The sequence below is a fragment of the Phacochoerus africanus genome, chromosome 11 (genome assembly GCF_016906955.1).
Source record: "Phacochoerus africanus isolate WHEZ1 chromosome 11, ROS_Pafr_v1, whole genome shotgun sequence".
Classification (NCBI taxonomy): domain Eukaryota; kingdom Metazoa; phylum Chordata; class Mammalia; order Artiodactyla; family Suidae; genus Phacochoerus; species Phacochoerus africanus.
This window is the reverse complement of record NC_062554.1, coordinates 83,275,881-83,296,107: the sequence shown is the minus strand read 5'-3', so window position 1 is coordinate 83,296,107 and position 20,227 is coordinate 83,275,881. Positions and strand designations below refer to the sequence as shown.

The window sequence follows — 20,227 nt, the reverse complement described above, 5'->3', positions numbered from 1 at the left end:
TTCTGAATTTCTATGGTTTTAAAATTGTTGGTAATGAATACATATCTTATATAAAATATGTAACAACCTTTACCATCATTGATGGGCGCTCTAGTGATATCACTGACCATGTAAAAGTGATAAATACAAATATGCTAAGAAGCCTCAGTATCTTCATGAAAATTAATAGTGAATTCTCTGCTTGAAGGCAATCATTTAAATAGCAGAAAATCACTTTACAGATCACTCTTTTAATCATGATTTTTCTCTTTTTAAAATTATTCAATGAATTTTATTACAGTTATAGTTGTACAGCAATTATCACAACGCAATTTTATAGCATTTCCGTCCCAAAGCCCCAGCGCATCCTGCCACCCACCGACCTGTCTCATTTGGAAACCATAAGTTTGTCAAAGTCTGGGAGTCACTATCTGCTCTGCAAAGAAGTTCATTGTGTCCCTTGTTTTAGATTCCACGTGTAAGTGATAGCATGTGATGTTGGTGTCTCACTATCTGGCTAACTTCACTTAGCGTGGTAATATCTAGGTCCATCCATGTAGCTGCAAATGCCATTACTTCTTTCCTTTTAATGGCTGAGTAATATTCCATTGTGTAAATGTACCACATCGTGTTATTCACTCTTCTTTCATGGACATTTAGGTTGTTTCCATGTCTCGGCTATTGTATATAGTGCTGCAATGAACATTGCAGTGCATGTATGTTTTCAAGTTGTGGTTTTCTCTGGATAGATGTTTAGGAGTGGGATTGCTAGATCAAATGGTAATTCTATTTTTAGTTTTCTGAGGAATATCCATACTGTTTTCCACAGTGGTTGCACCAATTCACATTCCCACAGACAGTGTAATAGGGTACCTTTTTCTCCACAGCCTCTCCAGCATTTATCATTTGTAGACTTTTTGATGACTGCCATTATTGCTAATGTGAGGAGGTATCTCATAGTGGTTTTGATTTGCATTTCTCTAATAATGAGTGATGTTGAACATCTTTTCATGTGTTTTTTGGCCATCTGTATATCTTTTTTGAAAAATTGTCTGTTGATATCTTCTGCCCATTTTTTGATGGTTTTTTTTTTTTTGGTATGGAACTACAGAAGGTGTTTATAAATTTTGGAGATTAATCCCTTGTCAGTTGCTTCATTTGCAATATTTCCTCCCATTCTGTGGGTTGTCTTTGTTTCGTTTAGGGTTTCCTTAGCTGTGCGGAAACTTTTAAGTTTAATTAAGTCCAATTTGTTTATTTTTTGTTTTTATTGTCATTACTTTAGGAGGTGGAAGATATTGCTGTGGTTTATGTTGGAGCATGTTTGGACTATGTTTTCCTCTAAGAGTTTTATAGTATCTAGTCTTATATTTAGGTCTTTAATCCATTTTGAGTTTTTTTTTGTATGGTGTTAGGAAATTTTCAAATTTCCTTCTTGTACATGTGCCTGTCCAGTTTTCCCAGCACCACTTATTGAAGGCACTGTCTTTTCTCCATTGTATATTCTTGCCTCCTTTTTTGTAGATTAGTTAACTGTATGTGCGTGGGTTTAATTCTGGGTTTTCTATCCTTTTACACTGATCTGGTGAACCTTGTCATTTGTGGTATTTTTATTTCTAGTTGTGGTCTTTTCTTTTCTGCCTAGACAAGTTCCTTTAGTATTTGTTGCAAAGCTGGTTTAGTGTTGCTGAATTCTCTTAGCTTTTGCTTGTCTATAAAGCTTTTGATTTCTCCTTCAAATGTGAATGAGAGCCTTGCTGGGTAAAGTAATCTTGTTGGAGGTTTTTTCCTTTCTTCACATAAGTATATCATGCCACTCCCTTCTGGCCTGCAGAGTTTCTGCTGAAACATATGCCAATAACCTTATTGGGGTTCCCTTGTATGTTATGTTTATTTTCCCTAGCTGCTTTCAGTAGTTTCTCTTTGTCTTTAATTTTGGTCAGTTTGATTAATATGTGTATTGTGTGTTCCTCCATGGTTTTATTTTATATGGTACTCGTTGTGCTTCCTGGATTTGAGTGAGTCATTCCTTTCCCATGTTAGGGAAGTTTTTCGCTATTATCTCTTCAAATATTTTTTCTGTCCTTTCTCTCTCTCTTCTCCTTCTGGCACACCTATAATACAGATGTTGGTGTGGTTTAACATTGTCCCAGAGTTCTCTGAGACTATCTTCATTTCTTTTCAATCTTTTATCTTTTTTTTGTTCTACATCAGTGATTCCCACTAGTCTGTCCTCCTCCTCGCTTATTCATTCTTCTGCCTCCTGTATTCTGCTGTTGGTTGCTCCTAATGAATTTTTTATTTCAGTTATTATATTTTGCAACTCTGCTTGCTTAAGTTTTAAATCTTGTATATGTTTGCTCAATATTTGCTGAGCTCAATGTTTGTCAATTATCAACCTTTGCCTCCAGTTTATTTCCAATGTCTTGCATCATCTTCAGCATCATCAGTCTAAAGTCTTTTTCCTGGAGGCTGATAATTTCCAGGTCAATTAGCTGTTTTTCTGGGTTTTTTTTTTTCTCCCTTATCTAGGTTATAGTTCTCTGTCTTTTCATTTTTATATGTTTTTGGTGTGGTGTCCTTTTTGCAAACAGTAGAGTTCTAGCCTCTCTTACTTCTGATGTCTGCCCCCCTTGTGGCTGAAGTTGATATGGGGGCTTGCTGTGGACTTCCTGATGGGAGGGACTGGTGCCTGCCCACTGGTAGGTGGGGCTGATTACTATCCCTCTGGTGGGTGGTGTTTGTCTCTGAGTGAGATTAGAAGCAGCTGGGTACCTGGGGGATCTTTAGGCAGCCTATTTACTAATGGGTGGGGCTGTGATCCCACCTGGATTATTGTTTTACCTGGGGCTTCTCAGTGCTGATGGGTGGGTCCAGATTTTCCCAAAATGGCCACCTCTAGAGGAACACATGCTAATGAATAGTCTAGAGACCTTTGCCTCCAATCTCTTTCCCCCACAATGAGCCACAGTCACCCCCTGTTTTCCTAAGAGATCCTTCAAGAACCGCAGTCAGGTACAACCCAGATTCCTATGGAGCCTCTGCTTTCCCCTGGGACCCAGTTCACATGAAAGCCTGTGTGTGCCTTTCAAGAATGGGGTCTTCATTTCCCCCAGTTCCATGGATCTCCTGCGCACAAGCCCCACTGGCCTTCCATGCCAGATGCTCTGGGAGCTCTTTCTCTCAGAAGCAGATCCCCAGGCATGGTGACCTGACATGGGGCTCAGAACTCTCACTCCTGTAGATTAGTCTCCATGATACAATTACTTTCCAGTCTGTGGGTTGTCCACCAGGTGGATATGGGGTTGATTATGTTATATAATCACCCTTCCTATGGTCTTGATGTGGCTTTCTCTGTCTTCTGGAGTAGGATATCTTTTTGAAAGTATTCAGTCCTTTTGGTTGAAAGTTCTTCAGCATTTGGTTGTAATTTTGTTGTTTTTAATGAGAGAAGGTGAATTCCAGTCCTTCTATTCCGCCATCTTGATCCTGTCTCCACCCTATATTTTCTAATTGCCTAAATTCCCTGAACATCTGAGGTCCTTCACATCTGCCCCAGCTACTCAGGAAAGATGAACCCCTACTTTTCCGCTTGGTGAACACAGCTTTCAAAGCCCACTTCTCAGTCACCTACTCTATGAAGCTTTCCAAGAGCTTCACTGTATTCTCAGTGCCCCACACTCAGCAATATTCTGAAATTGTTTGTTTGATTTTTCACTTAGAACAAATGAGACTTTTAAATTTTCAAGTTTCTCTATGTGTGTTACAAGTGACATAATAGTAAGGTTAAAATGTTGCCTCTACTGGCAAAATAACTTTACAAAAATCAAGCAGCATTATTTTTACATCAGAGTAATCAGAATGTTTTAAATAGAAAATCTATTTATTTAAAAATGATTTGAGTGTATGCAATTTGTGGACTCCAGATCAAGCTTTTGGAAGTCCATTTGGATGATGATAAAACATTGGATATTATTGATAATGTTATCATAAACTTAGTTAAAAGGTTCAGCACTAAGTTTCAGTTATTTATTCCTGAGGTGATAATTTGAATATAAATTTTAATAGAGCAGATCATGACAAAACCATGTTTTTTTTTTTTCTTCTAAAGTTAGAAACATACAGCTACAAATACATGCTTTGAATTGTTTGTGGTCTGCTCATAAATCATGATTGCTTTCAAAGATACTTTAATAGTCTATGAATTAAAATGAAAGCCTTAATTTTCAAGTTGTATGCATATACACATTCACACACACATTCAAAAATTATTCAATCATTATCTTACTGATTCTGTAGTCCCTGAGGGATAATTTGGCGGGGGGGATAATTCCTTAAAGTCTCTACCCTTTACCAAACGTGTTCGCTGACTTTATCCACTAACTTGAAGAATTGAAAGACCATTCACTTTCCCATCTCCTCTGACAATGTATTATTTCAAGCTGTCTGACATTTATCATTTAATCACTTTTCTAGCCTCCTATATCCTCCCTTCCTACGTATTAATTCTTCACTCAGTTCCTTTTGTGTTTGTCTCCAAATTCATCAGCAAATTAATTTTTACCACATCCTCAAAATTCAACTCAAGTGTCTTCACTTTTATTTAGCCCACTCCAATATTCATTCTCCTCTAGTTATTCTGTGGTACCTCTTATCAGGGAAAACATCCCAGAGTGACCTGTTTTGTCTTCCTTCTCAGTTAGATACTTGATGGCATGGATTCCATATAGCTTTTGAATCTCTGGAATCTAACCCAGTTCCTGGTACATAGTTGCAGTTAATAAATGCATATTAAATAAGTGAATCAATATAGGTGCTATACCAGTCATAAAATTATTTTTCTAGGCATGTGGATTTTCTAATAAGTGTATCTTTCTTGTACATAGGTATTCTTTTTATTTGATACTAGTCAGAGTCACTTTTTTCTCTTATAGATGTCTAGATGCATTTCCTAATTCAAAATGCCTTTGTAATTCTAATTCTGAAGTTAACTTGGTAGAACAATCTCACACATATAAAACTCATCCTTTTTATTAATAGTAAAAGCACTAGGATAACATAATGTATTTGAGTAGTTTTGCCAAACAGACCCAAACAAACTAATTACTTTTGCTGCTACATTTTGGGGGTTAATTTTAGACTATCCTTTGCACCATAGACTATATCTCTTTGCTTTCCAACTGCAGGTATTGAGAATAAGTATGAGTTCTTCCAAGTTAGCGTCTTTGAAAGATCAGGAAGTGTGATTTCTGGTTAAAGTATATATTTTATCAATTTTTTCACTTCATTCTTTATTTCAAAATTGTTGGTCAGTTCTATTTGTGTTGTAGTCATGGAATTTATAAACTGAAAAATATTTTTAATTGCATGTATAAATATATAGATGTATGTGTGTTTGTAATATACATATATACAATATATATTATTTTACCTAACATATTCACATACATTAGTACTTTGAGGGATGGAGACACATGTACATGACCATAAATTTGACTACGTATTTTTAGCATTAATTATGGAATGTAAATACTGGTCAAATTAATTTCCTCTCATTCTTATTCAGAAAACTCTTGAATTTATAGATGAGAGAAAATAATAACAACAATGTTCTTCATTTATGTTCTTTAGTTACTTGGCCCTTACATACTAATTTTCTGAATTTATATGCACATATGTATATATTTAAAACTTCCTAAAATAGTAGTATTTTCCATATAACAGAAAACATTTATATTTTAAAGTAAGATCTTTTAAAAATGTTTTATTATACTTTTATTAAAAGTGAAATCATGAATACTTTCAATAAAAGGTCAAGACTATTTTAACTAAATACTACTTGTTTTCATTCACTCAAAAGTAACTTGAGAGAATTTGACATACATTTTAAGACATTAATTTTCCAAAAATTATGTGCACCAGTCAAAAAAAAGAACAAATATTTGTTTCACTTTACACAGCATATATACTGCCTTATTTCTAATTCATTTTATACTGGGGAGAATATTAAAAGTTATTTAATGAGATAACATATAGGCTTCCCAGCACTAAATAGTCTCTTGTTTTATCTATTATTCTCTCTGTCATTTTATTCTGCCAATCTCCATTTTTCTTATGAAATATATATATGCGTATGAGATTTTTTTTAGATTTCCAGAGATAATGAAGTTAATGCTTCAAATATTAATGGTTCATTTGGATATATATTTTCCCTAATACTCTGAAAGTTACTTCTGGATATGATGAGCACAGTGTTAAATTTTACCAGGTTCATAATGATAAGTCAAATAACATTTTTTTATAGATATTCCACTTGTCTACATGAAATGCCCCCTACAAGTGTAAATTCCTCTTTCATAAAATATCCTTACAAGACTAAGTTTGTTGAAATACCTGCACTTTCTGATTTATCTAAACTTTATAACTTGTTGGCAAAATAGAGTACTTCTATAATTAGTCTTACTTTTTGCTGAAATGAGGAAGGCATGTTGCAGTTGATAAATCATCACTTTGAAGATGACATTATTAAAATCCATAAAAAGGATGATGTATATCATTTTTAATGTATAGTATAGAAAAAGACTTGGGGGGCATAATTTATTCATGCATAGAATTCTTTTCAAATTGGCTTCAGCAGCAACAGTAATAATCCCAATGACACAAAGGCATGTGTAGATGCAGTCTGAGTACAATAGCAAACAAGATGGAAGGTATTTAGAATCATCTTTCTTGGATTTCCCATGGTGGCGCAACGGAAACCAATCTGACTAGGAAACATGAGGTTGCAGGTTTGATCCCTGGCCTCGCTCAATGGGTTTAAGGGTCCGGTGTTGCCCTGAGCCGTGGTGTAGGTCGCAGATGAGGCTTGGATCTGGTATTGCTGTGCTTGTGGCGTAGGCTGGAAGCTATAGTTCCAATTTTACCCCTAGCCTGGAAACCTCCATATCCAAGGGTGTGGCCCTAAAAAGTCAAAAAAAAAAAAAAAAAGAAAAAAATATTCTTTCTAGACCAAAAAAAAAAAAAGTTTCAAAAACAATGGTAACATCACAAACCAGAAAATTCTGCCTGAATTTAATGAGACAGTTGTGAAGCTATCTAATCTTATAACTGTACATTCAAGTGTGAGTATGAATTGAGTTGAGTAATAGGAGATAAGTATGCTTATCTGGCTCAGAATGTTTAAATCAATGTGTAGACCTTTCTTAAGGCAAGCTTTTGGAGTAAACTATTTTTTTCTAAAAAATATAAGAGGAAACAGAGTTGATGACCTATGATAAAGTAGTTTTTGATCCCTCAACCTTGTGTTTTTTCAATACAAGGAATGAAGTGTAGAATTAAATGAGCATTCACCCTGAATCATTATGCTAACAAATTTTCAATCTTATGTTGGTTTCCTTTAAGTATCAGAGAATATAATTTTACAATATATAACATACAAATATATACTTTTTAGTAGCTATGAATTTATTTATATGTTCAAGCTAATACATTAAAATTATATTTATAAATGATAGTATCATCTCCTTTGAATAATAAAATGTGAGATTGGAATAAAAAGAAATTCCTGCATATTGTCATTTAAGAAATCTGATTATAAGACATTTTCCAAGATAATGGAATCAGTACTGCAGTTTTTCTTCTTAAGTTTTTCTAGTGTGCTTTTTAAGTACTGTTGTTTGGTTCAGATGAACACTTCCTAATTTGTCTATGTCAGTTTTATCCTAAAATTTATTTAAAATGGAAAGTAGACTTCTAAACTTAGAGGAAATATCTTGATTTTCTTGTAGTGGTATTAAGCATCATAAACTTACCATCCACTTTTTTTAGAGTGTGCTGTAGTGGTGGCTCTTGAGAAAAGTGACAAGAAGACATTCAATAGGTGAAAAAGATAGTATACAGCACTAAAGCTTCTACAGAGGGGAATCTTTTCAGATACTCCTCATTCCCTCATCCTCCCTATCCTTAGGATGATATATGAAGTAGGACTCACATCTGCTGGTCTTTGCAGCCCCATGAATGAAAGGTCAATGCTCACAAAAAGCCCTGGATTTTGAATTCTGCCAGGTCTCTTGAATTCATTTGTTCTCTTTCAGAGCTGTTTGCCTCTGTACTTTCTGCCCCACATGCCGTAAATAGGTCTCCCAATAATTTCAGATTGGAGATAGTAGAACTCTTGTCACTTTCCGTCCAGCTTTGCTTGTTCGAAAATTGTCTTTTTGACTATTTTGCCAGAACATTGTGGATGGTGGAGGTGATAAAAATGGAAGAGTGATACTTAGAGCTACAAAATATATATACTGCTTTTAATAAGTAGAAAATAATTCAATTAATGGTGACCTCTGAATAGTACAATGTGATTTACATATGCATTTTGTTTATTCCTTAAAACAGCTCAAGAAAGCAGGTGGTATTAAGTCCATTTTAAGGATAAGGAATCTGAAGCTCACAATGGTTAAATAATTATCCAAGGGATGAATGAAATTAGTAATGAAAGAATCTCTAGGGAAAACTGCATGGATTGAGTGGATTGAGAAGTTAAGATAGAGAGGTCAATTTTTCAGTCCATTTAGCAGTCAATTTAAAGAGAGTAAGCTGGTCTGACAGTCACATGGGGTTTATGTTTGGGGGTAGGATGCTGCTGAAGAACCAAAGATGACAATTTTAAAAGAAAACAAGAATGAATAACAGATGAAACATCATCATGGAGTAGAAGAGCAATGGTGAGTCACATGGATGGTTAGGCTTTCACCAGAAACAATTATGGTAAACTTTTCAGCTCAGTGGTACACTTTTCAACTACTGGCATATTTTGAAAAGTTTTTGTAAGCCTCAATGACAACGTCTTTAAAAATTTAAGGGATAAACAAATTAATGGACTATATAACCAGTAAAAACTGCTTTAGAAAGAATTAGAAAATATGATTGTTTTCAATAATTATTAAAGGAAATGAAATCATTATTTAATACCTCTTAATTTTAAAAAAGGAATAAAAGACTCACCAGAAATTGGAAAGTTGATATGCAAATCTACCAGGTTTATGTTATTTCCAAAATTATACAAATGCCTCCCAAAAACTGGAAAACAAGAGGTTCCTCTGCAATGCATTTTATGAGGGAAAATAATTTTGGTAAAAAATTAGAGGTGGTATGAAAAAGAAAATTAGTACATCTACTGTGTTCATGAATATAGATGAAAAACTTCTAAACAACATATTAGCAGACCAAACCCAATCTCTATAAAAATATTAATAAAGGTCCAATTTATGTATATGAAATTATTGTAAGAATGGTTTAATAACAGCAAAATATATAAATGATACTCCATTACCAATTAAATGAAATCAACCATATGAATAAATCAAAAGATGCAGAAAAATTAACATGATTCAGAATGAAATTTCCTTCTATGTAATAGGAAAACAAGAAATATTTATTAGCCTTATAAATGGTATCACTCAAAAAAGAAGAGAAAAAGGAAGTCCCCATAACAAACATCATCCTAGGTGGTGGAATTCTAGAAATATTCCAGTTAAATTCAGGAACAAGATGTTGATGTTCTCTATGAATACTCTGATTCAACAAAGGATTCAAGCTCTGGCCAGCACATAGGATGGGGAGAGAGATAACAGTTACAAGGATTGATGAATACTAATAGTACCATTGTACTAGCATATGATACAATTGTTTACATAGAAATCCTCATGAGTCCCCAATCAAAATCTATGCAGTAAAAACAGAAATAAGCACAACATTGTAAATCAACTATACTTTAATAATAGAATAAATTATTGTAAAAAACACAGGGAACTATATACATTCTCCTGGGATATATATGTATATCTGAGTCACTTTGCTAAACAGCAGAAATCGACGCAACATTGTAAATCAACTATATTCTAACAAAAATAAATAAATAAAATCTATACAATAGAAAGCAACAGGAGTAATGTGACTGTTTACAAGGTCAGTAAATAAAAGTCAAATGTATTTGTATGTGCCACCTATGAAGCATTAATTTTAATTTAAAAAAATTTTTAAATTTAACATACTAACACAAATGATAAAGCAAGAATAAACAAAGCGTATATAAGACCTGCAAGCAGAATTTTTTTTTAATTTATTGAGGAACTGTAAAGAATATCTAAGTAAATTGACAAATCCTATATTCATGGATGAGGAAATAAGTAATATTGTACGGATATTATTTCTTCTGAAGTTGACCAGTGAGTTTCATGCAACTCCAACTTTTAAAAACTTATAATTTTTGGTTATATTTTTACTTTTATGGAATATGACATGTTAACTTTAAAATGTATTTAGAAAAGCAAAGAAGAAATACTAGATAAGATTTTTTCATGCTTAGTGAAATATGGACTAACTATAAAGCCATAGTACTTATAGGAGTGTGGTAGTGGTGCAGAGATGGGCAAATTCATGAATAAAATAGTGTCCAAAAAGAAGACTACATCCATATGGAAATTTGCTTTATGATGACTTGCATGGTAGAAAGTTGAATTATGTAATAAAAAAAGATGGTTTTATAAATGAAGAAAAAAATTGGTGCACAGAAGCCAAAAGAAAGGAAAAAAGGAAGCAAGAAAAGAAGAAATGGGAAAGGGAAAGGGAGAGCAGAGGACATAGAAAGGCAGTGAAGAAAGAAAAAGAAGAAAGGGATCCCTACTTACTATCGCTATAGAATATTGTGAGCATTTTGTATATATTATGTGTTCACCTCTATTACAGTACCTCATAGCATCCCGCCACATCACCACAAAAAGATTCTATGTTAAAAATAAAACTGAAATGTTAAGAGAGTAAATGTGAATTCTCTTTTGACTACTGGAGAAACAAATTTTTTTCTTATGTAAAACTATCTAAAGTGCTCGCCATTTATCACAAGATTGATAATCTTGAATACATTAAAATTAATATCTTCTTTATTACAATACATTTTAAGGAAAGCAAAAGAAAAAATTTTCAACTGTAGAAGGTATTAGTAAATGACAACAACAACAACAAAACCCAAAAAAGATTAAAATCAGCAAGTAATGGGAGTTCTCTTCGTGGCTCAGCAGTTAACAAACCCAAGTAGGGTCCATGAGGGTACGGGTTCAATCCCTGGCCTCACTCAGTGGGTTGGGGATCCAGCATTGCTGTGGCTGTGGCTTAGGCTGGCAGCTGTAGCTCTGATTCAACCCCTGGCCTGGGAACTTCCATATGCTGCAGATGCAGCCCTAAAAAGCAAAAAATAAAAATAAAAAATTTTTTAAAATCCACAAGTAAAGAATATTTACCAATAAAATGGAGTAAAGATATGAAAAGGCATTTTACAAATGAAGAAATACATGAAATTAAAAAGTGTGACATTAGAACTTTTAGAGAGGGTGGGCTCAGCACAATTTTTTCCACATTCCTAATGGGTAGATGCTTTGGTATTTCTTTAAGAAACCAATTGGCATTATCTGGAAGTACTGCATGTAAGTACACACTACTTGGAAAGCAGTCATTCTCCTTGAGTGCTAGAATGTATGTACAATAATGAATTTTTTATAAGAACATAAAACTAATCCATCTAAACATCCATTGGCATGGATTTTAAAAGACATATTCACATACATGATATTAAACACAGCAGTAGAAATAACTCCAACCACGCATGGACAGAAATTCACCTACTATATGTAGGAATCTTAGTAACAATGTTAAGAAATAGTAAAATACAAACAATGTGTTATTTATGGCATGCTTGATAACCTGAAATTCAGAATAGTGCTTGCCTTTATTAATGAGGAAGGGGTGGTATAGGGAAAAAATACAGAAATATACATAAGTTGTTAGAAATGTTCCACTTTTTGAGATGGACAATTAGTACATAGGTGCTTATTATATTATACATAATATTAAAAACCAGTAATAGTCGAAGAAAATATTGCAACATGTCTAATAAAAGGTAAATATCCATAATACAATAATACTTAGGGAAATACAGGAAAATTTCATGTTCTAAATATTTGTATTTATTATTGTCTGGTGGTGCTGTTCCAGTTATTTTTATATGTTTCTATTATATTTATGCCCTCTTTATAGTATATTAACCAAATGTTTTTTCAATGATGCTAATTTAAATGAAAAATATCACCCATAATATGTAAAGAGTTCAAAAGATAATAATAAAATACAATTCATGGAAAAGATGGACAAAGCTTTGACAATGCACATATATGTAAAACTGCAAATCTATTTTCAACCCACTTATAAACAGGGAATTGTGATTTTTTTTTTTTTTTTTGTCTTGTTGCCTTTTCTAGGGCCGCTCCTGCAGCATATGGAGGTTCCCAGGCTAAGGGTCTAATCGGAGCTGTAGCTGCCAGCCTATGCCAGAGCCACAGCAATGCAGGATCCGAGCCATGTCTGTGACCTATACCACGCTCACGGCAACGCTGGTACTTAACCCACTGAGCAAGGCCAAGGATCGAACCCGCAACCTCATGGTTCCTAGTCGGATTCAGTAACCACTGCGCCACGACGGGAAATCTGAAAGTGTGATTTTATAGTAACAGGATCATGGCATTTTTCACTTATTGCAGAAATATCATAAAGTTGTTTATATGCAGTGTTTTGGAGTTTCAAGGAAATGAACCTTCACATTTTCTACAGTGGGAGCCATACAAAGGGTTATATGATGTCTTAGTAGAACGTTTCCTTTCTAGATTAGCCTTCAAAACATAATACAGTTTTTCACATAAGTATATTCAAATAGTGTTAACTACAAAACTTTATTTTTTGTGATAGTGAAACCCTAGAAAGAGCTTAGAAGTGTGTGAAGTGACTTTTTCAATTATGGAATGTACACTTATTTAATGCATTCACTTATAATCCTGATACATACACTCACAGAAAGATCGCTGACATTTTTGTCAAAAAACACACATAAATTAAAAGGATGTGTAACACAATCCCATTTATGTTAAAAATATGTGTGCGATAAAATTTACATGTGTTCATTTATGTATGTAATCATATGGAAAATGTCCTTGGATGACTGCATATAGTTGCCACTTCGTATCTGTAGAGAATTGGTTCCAGAACTCTCCAGACATCAAAATCTACAGATGCTCTAAGTCCCTAACCTGAAATGGCATAGTGTTTGTGTATACTTTAAATCACCTTGAAGTTACTTATAATACCTAAGACAATATAAAGGCTATGTAAATAGTTGTAAATATAATATAAATGTTCTATGAACAGTTGCAGCTCAAGAAATTCAATTTTTTTTAACTTTCTGGATTTTTAGAAATATATATTTTCAATCCCAGTTTGGTTGAATCTGCAGATGAGGAATTCGCAGATAAGGAGGCCAACTATATTGTATTATTACTGTTGGTTATCTCTAGGGCAAGAAAGGTGAATATTCCAAATATTCTGTCCTGTTTCAACTTTTTTGCAAGAAAATGGGCATGTGTGCTTGTATAACTGGCTGATTCCCTGCCTTGTAATTTTCCCCAAGGTAGGTGACATTATTAAGCACACTGCAAACAGTAGCAGAAGAAGCAGAGGGCATTTATCACAGCTGACCCAACACTTAGTCTTGGGTATTCCTGGGTGGCAAACATTGCCAGACAGGTCAAAAGACAAGGGGAAAGCTGGCTTCTATTTGCAAATTCAAATTGCAAATTGAATTTGAAATTGAAACATTGAAAACAGTTGGCTAGAACCCCAATGCAGCCTGATCAATTTTTCCCAGTAATGGAGAAGGCAGAAAACTCTCAAAGACATACTTACAGGCCTAATAGTCACATTTATTTAATTATTCCAAAGAGAAATGTGGGTTAATAAAAATAAGCAAATGAAACAGTGTTATATACAACGCTAAATTCACTCTGGATTATGTGAACTGCATATCACATCTAGGAGCATGTCTTAATGAAAATTACTATAACTCATTAATTTCATTTTTTCAACTGTAAAATTGATAAAAGGAAATAGATAATATTTATTATGGAATATATAATGACAATATTTTTAAATTAAGATGTTAATACTTTTATTTTAGAATTTTGTTCTGGATAAGAATTTAATATTTTTAAATAAAATCAAAATCTTTCATTAAATGAAATGCTAATAAAAAAGTAAAAATGTACTCATTTTGAAATACCATTCATGTGCCATAACATGCTTATTTTTCAGGTTAAACTTTTTCCGTGATGTTCCTGATTTCAGAGTGTTAGCCTGTGGTGGAGATGGAACCGTGGGGTGGATTTTGGACTGCATAGGTAATGAAGACACATTTTTAACATGGCTGGGATGAGAGTGGTAACCTAAATTCTGTGTATTTAATGAATTCATACATTTGGGCACTACATTTATATAATTAGATGTATGGCATGTTACACACTGTTTACTGGTTTAATTTATTCTTCTATATTTCAAATCTTTGACAAAAAAAATAAGTGTTTAGAAATCCTTCTTTTCTCTTCATTTCTCATGGGATTTGATAAACCCTCAGATATTTCCAAAACTGCACTGATTTGTTAAAAGCAGGTCCTTCACAAACAGGAAAGAGTCAATTCAAAAGTTTTGCTGTGTACATATGTTGAAGCAAACTTTTCTTTAATCAACGCAGTTTAGAATATTCTATCTTTTCTTACCCTAAAAAAAAATTCAGATTAAAAATGAATACCTGTTTTCAGCCCATTTTTGATAAGCATCTTAAAACTTTATGAACATGTTTTTACAAACAAGAAAAACAGTGAAAATTTTATTCTTTGTCCTTCTAATAAACAAAAATGTCAGTAGTATTAATATATTTTAAGGAGAAAACTAGAATTCAAGAATTACAAAAATTAAAGAGTTGCTTTAACAGTGTCTGAGGGCTTGTAAGAATTAGAGCAGTAGGATATTGTTGGTTTGCATTAGTCCCCAGAATCTAAGCCTTGGCTACTATGCCGTGGCAGATCCCTACATAATTTCTTCCCATTCTTTTTTATTTTATTTTTATTTTATTTTTTTAGGGCCGCAGCTGTGGCATATAGAGGTTCCCAGGCTAGGGGTTAAATCAAAGCTGTAGCTGCCTGCCTACGCCAGAGCCACAGCAACATGGGATCTGAGCCTCGTCCATGTCCTGCACCACAGATCATGGCAAAGTAGAATCCTTAACCCACTGAACAGGGCCAGGGATCGAACCTCCATCCTAATGGATGCTAGTCGGGTTCATTAACCACTGACTCACGATGGGAACTCCTCCCACCCCAGTCTTAAACGCAGACACCTACTTACTTTGAGGAGCCCAGAAGGGGAAAAAAAATAAAGTAATATATGTTTGTGAGATTTATTCAAGGTGTATAATGATTCACACAAAAGCATTTGGAATTTCAGTGGCAGATATCTTTACTGAACCCAAACCCTGTTATATAAAGTTGTATTTCAAACAAAACCTGATGATCCCTTCCGTTGTTGACTCTGACACAAGGCAGCACTATAGGTAGGAACAGCACATTCATTGTCCACTCTTTACTAACTTTTAGAATTCCACTATTTTCAAAATATTTTATTCCTTATAGTAAAATATACCTCAAGTTGATGTTGCAAAAGTACTTCATATATCAACCTACTCCTCCACTCTGGTGACATCCCTGAATGTATATTCCTATGTTGCATATACTTGCATCCTTGAGAATTTCAATGGCCTTAAATCAAACTTGCCACAATTTTTAACTGGGTTAACATATTGAAATAGCTTTTCTCATGCCTAAGTCTTGAAAATCCCCATCTTTCTTTGTGAATTATGATATCCACTTGTATTTTGGAAATTGCCATAGGTACATACAAATTAATCATAATTTATAGTTGTATATATCCATAAAATATAACTTTCTAAGCACCTAGTCGAGTTCCTTTATGTAATGTATGTTTTTATTGTACTGTGATCAAATTTTTATTTTATTTTAATTTTTCAATTCTACAGAAAAAGCTAACATAGTCAAGCATCCTCCAGTGGCTATTCTGCCTCTCGGGACCGGCAATGATCTAGCAAGATGCCTGCGATGGGGAGGAGGTAAAATAGCTAAAACAACAATGAAAATCTTAAAAACAGATATATAGTACAGAGTATCCTTCCCCACCAAAAATTCTTCACTGCATGACAACTTCTATGTGATTTTTACAAATATAATTATCATTAGATATATACAGTGTATAATTTTGAACAGTTATCTGGGGTAGAGAAACAAATGGTGGACCAAGACTTGGACTGTGAGTGCTAATTACATATTTAATGGGGCAGGAGAGCTTCTAACCCTCTCTGGTTTTTGGACCTGTAACTTAAGAAATGAGATATATATGAGTTAACTCTAAAATAATGTTCTGATTTTTGGAGTTCCCTTGTGATGGAGCAGGTTAAGGATCCATTGTTGTCACTACAGTGGCCCAGGTCACTGCTGTGGTATGGATTTGATCCTGGCCCAGGAACTTCCACCTTCTGTAGGTACGGCCAAAAAATAAAATAAAATAACTCAGATTCCTAATCTCTGAGCTGTTTGGATAAAAAACACAAAGTTAAAATTTGATAAGCTAACAAGTGACTTGTCCAGGAATGAGTACACGAAGTACCACATTTTCTGAGACCCACTTTACAGGAGGTAGTGTGTTCTGCTTTGGGATACAGGAATAAGAACAGAAAGAAAACACAATCTTCTTTCAAGTAGGGGCTTAAATTCTAGTGGAACATTAGGTCCTATATAAATTGTGAGACTTCCTACTGACAAGAAAGATGACAATCAGCATAATGAACGACCTCGTCTAGGAACTGACTGGAAGCCATAGGGAGGTGGATAATGACAGAGCCATTTAGAAATGAGGGTGGACTTTATAAGCAGGGGGAATATTAGGACCCAGAGGTAGGAAGGCACTAGACATACTGAAAGAACTCAAAATGGAATAGTGTAGATGGAGCAGTTGAGTAAGCGGAGAATATTTCAAGATCAGATCTTAAAATAATTTGATGCGTCATTAATAGTTATCCTTACCCAAAGATATCAAAGAAAAGAAAACCATATTTTGCTAAAGAAGCAAGAACTGAATTCTGAGTATTTTTAGCCTCTAAGTTTACTTGGGGAAGTCCAAGAAGTATCTACCATGAGAGCGTGAATCAGAAGCCCTTGGGGAGCTTGTTAAAAAATGTGGTGGACTGACCTCACCTCAAATATGCTGAATGGAATCCCTAGAGCTGGGTTCTGAGCAGTTGATTTTATTTTTAATAAACTCCCTAAGTAACTTAATTTACAACAAAATTTGAGAACAATTGTTCCACAAGTACCTGGGTAACTTGTGAACTCTAAGATGTATATATGTATTTGTGTATATGACAGAATTTGTGACCAAGTTAAAAACTTCATATATGATACATTTATAATTTTCATTAAGGATTTAATTTAGTAAAAGAATATTGGAGTTCTCATCATGGCTCAGCTGAAACGGATCTGACCATGAGGTTGCGGGTTCAATCCCTGGCCTTGCTCAGTGGGTTAAGGATCTGGCATTGCTGTGAACTGTGGTGTGGGACACAGACATGTAGCTTGGATCTGGTATTGCTGTAGCTCTGGCATAGGCTGGTGGCTATAGCTCCGATTTGACCCCTAGCCTGGGAACCTCCATATACTACAGGTGTGGCCCTAAAAATTACAAAAAAAAACTAAGAATATTATAAACTATTGAGTTAAACTGTATAGAATCTACATATAGATATAGGTAGAATGAGTCATTGTTTATGAGATGCTCATTTGTCAGTATTTATATATGGGTATTGACTGAATGGAAGGGAATCATGCATATGGCTTCTTATATAGTTCTCTGGAAAATAATTTTGATATTTGAAAGTTAATAATTTTATTTTGGTTCTAAGCTAGCAAATGACTTAAGTCTCAAAATTGATATGGAATTCCATTTGGGGGAATCTCTTACTATTTCCTTATAAAACAGTTTTAAAGATATAACCATGGCCAAAAACACATGGATTATAGTATATGTCAAAGTTTATGTTGATGACAAACTCTTGTCTAGCATGTGTTAGCGCTGTTCTAGTTGCTGCATATAGAGTAAGAAAATAAAGTGTCCATCTTCTTTTGGAGATTACATTTTCACTGAGTACAGAGAAAATAAATCATTGAAAAATTAACTATATAATTACAAAATAAAATCAAGGCTATGTATGAATCAAACAGTGCATTTTTAGAGGATAACAGAAGGAAACTATTCAGCTAGATGGTCAATAAGGCCTCTTGGATAAAGCAACATTTAAGCTGGATTTAAAACATGAGGAAGGAAAAATAGCTCTCTGTATTGGAAGGACTGAAGGAAGGCTGATGAGACTCTAAGGAGTCTTGGGGTGGGGGGTGGGCAGAGTTTTGAAAGGGTTTCAAAAGGAGAGTGACACAATGACTTTTATGTTTTCAAAAATAGATTAATCGAGGGGTATAAACACTGTCAATAAAATGTGGAGAATCCTAGTTTTCAAAACAAGAATTGAATTACCATTGTAATTAGAGAATAAAAGGAATGGGCTATGGTGGTGGTATTGCAGGTGAGGCAAATGGATAAATGGAGTAATGTTTTCAAGGACAGACTGATAGAATTTGCCAGTTAGTTGGACCAGGGCTTTAGGGAAAGTGAGGTATCAAGTGAAGTAGCAAGATGCCCAAGCTGAACCATTAGGAAAATGGATTTACCATTTGCTAGAGTTACTGATAAAGAAGCAAGCTCTGGAGTGGGATTACTTCTGTCAGGTGTTTAACTTTGTGCAAGTTGCTTAACAGTGGTGCTTCAGATCCTCAGCAGAATTTGGAAACAGTAATAGCATATGACTTGTAGGTTTTTATTCCCAACTATCAAATTGTTTGCACTGAGTCCTTTCTGCAACTGTACTAATTATCATTATGCTTAATATTTAGGAAAGTATTTTATTCAACCAATAATCATTTGTTACACTTAATGTCACTGGAATATATTGTCATTAAGCTTAAATTTTACAAGTATATTTCCATATTTTGGAGAATATAAAACAGTACAAATGTAGGATGTCCTAGGGTATTTGAAAAATACTAAATTTACATTTTCTTTGCAATTTTTCTGTCAGTAATTAATCTCCTGAACAAAAATTCTGAAGTTAATTGCAAGAAAGTTGTTGTTTTGTGAGAGTTAAATGGATAAGGACAGTTTTAGATTGAGCATACTCTTATAAATATATGTGTTATTATTCTTTATTTGATTTTAAATTTGTAAAAATTTGTATGACTCTTTAGATAGAGTCAGTCATTATGATAACATATCATTAAACCAAAGATAAACACTAATTATGTTTTCATTTTTCTTAGCCTAGAGTGATTATAGGTTTTAAACCAAAATAATAGAAGCAAAATACCATCATTCTTTCCTAGAAATATGCTTTTGTTTACATATTTAGTATGTTTAATTTGTTTTTTTAAAATATTATCTTCTTGAGATCAGGAATCCTATTTATAGTTATGGATCATTATTTAAGAAGCTTAAGCATAGATAAATACAAATAAGTAGGGCATAGATATTTGTTAAATGGGGGACTACAGTTTGGATTTCTTCACCTTTGTGAATTGGTTCTGAACTGCAGATATGTTTCTCAAGATAGATTTATTGTCTTTTTCCATTTTACTTGGCTAGAAGGCTGATTGATACCAGCATTTGTCATACTTAGATATAAAATCCTTGAGAATATATCCAATGGTAAAGAGTTTATGTTGACTGACCCTACTTTAACTCACTGTATTAATTAATTTTCACTAAATTCATTTCCATTATGTTCTCTTCCAGTCAGTTACCATTCCTACATTTTTCCAGTATTATGTTAAATGATGCGTCTATTCACCTGAGATATAGCTGAGGACAAGCTCAATGCTTTCTTTAAAGCATTATCATTTACTCATATTTTGCTGAGTGTGTGAATATTACTATATATTATACTATATTTCCCTACTATATTATACAATATTGTTTTAATACATATAAATTCATTTTTATCTGAATACTGTCATACTTATTTTCAAACCAGAATAGAATTTGGAAAATATTTAACTGATTTTTCTCCAGTTCTACAGGGAAGCATGTATATGTGAGGGGTTTAAAAGAAATTTAAATTAGGAAGAAAATAAACATTGAGAATGTGTAGAACTACTAAAAAACATCTGGAAAATAAGTAGGCTTAATTATTATAGTCTTCTAG

General features: G+C 33.7%; 1 protein-coding gene across 4 annotated transcripts in view; it reads left to right on the top strand.

Annotated features, from left to right (window-relative positions):
- The window catches only part of DGKB (diacylglycerol kinase beta), a 708,921-nt gene that overhangs the window by 289,386 nt on the left and 399,308 nt on the right, over positions 1–20,227 (top strand). For all 4 annotated transcript variants that reach the window (XM_047753443.1, XM_047753441.1, XM_047753442.1 and 1 more), the window contains 2 exons: positions 14,167–14,252; positions 15,944–16,033. In XM_047753443.1, coding sequence (XP_047609399.1) covers positions 14,167–14,252; positions 15,944–16,033 — 176 coding nt within the window. The remainder of the gene's footprint in view (positions 1–14,166; positions 14,253–15,943; positions 16,034–20,227) is intronic.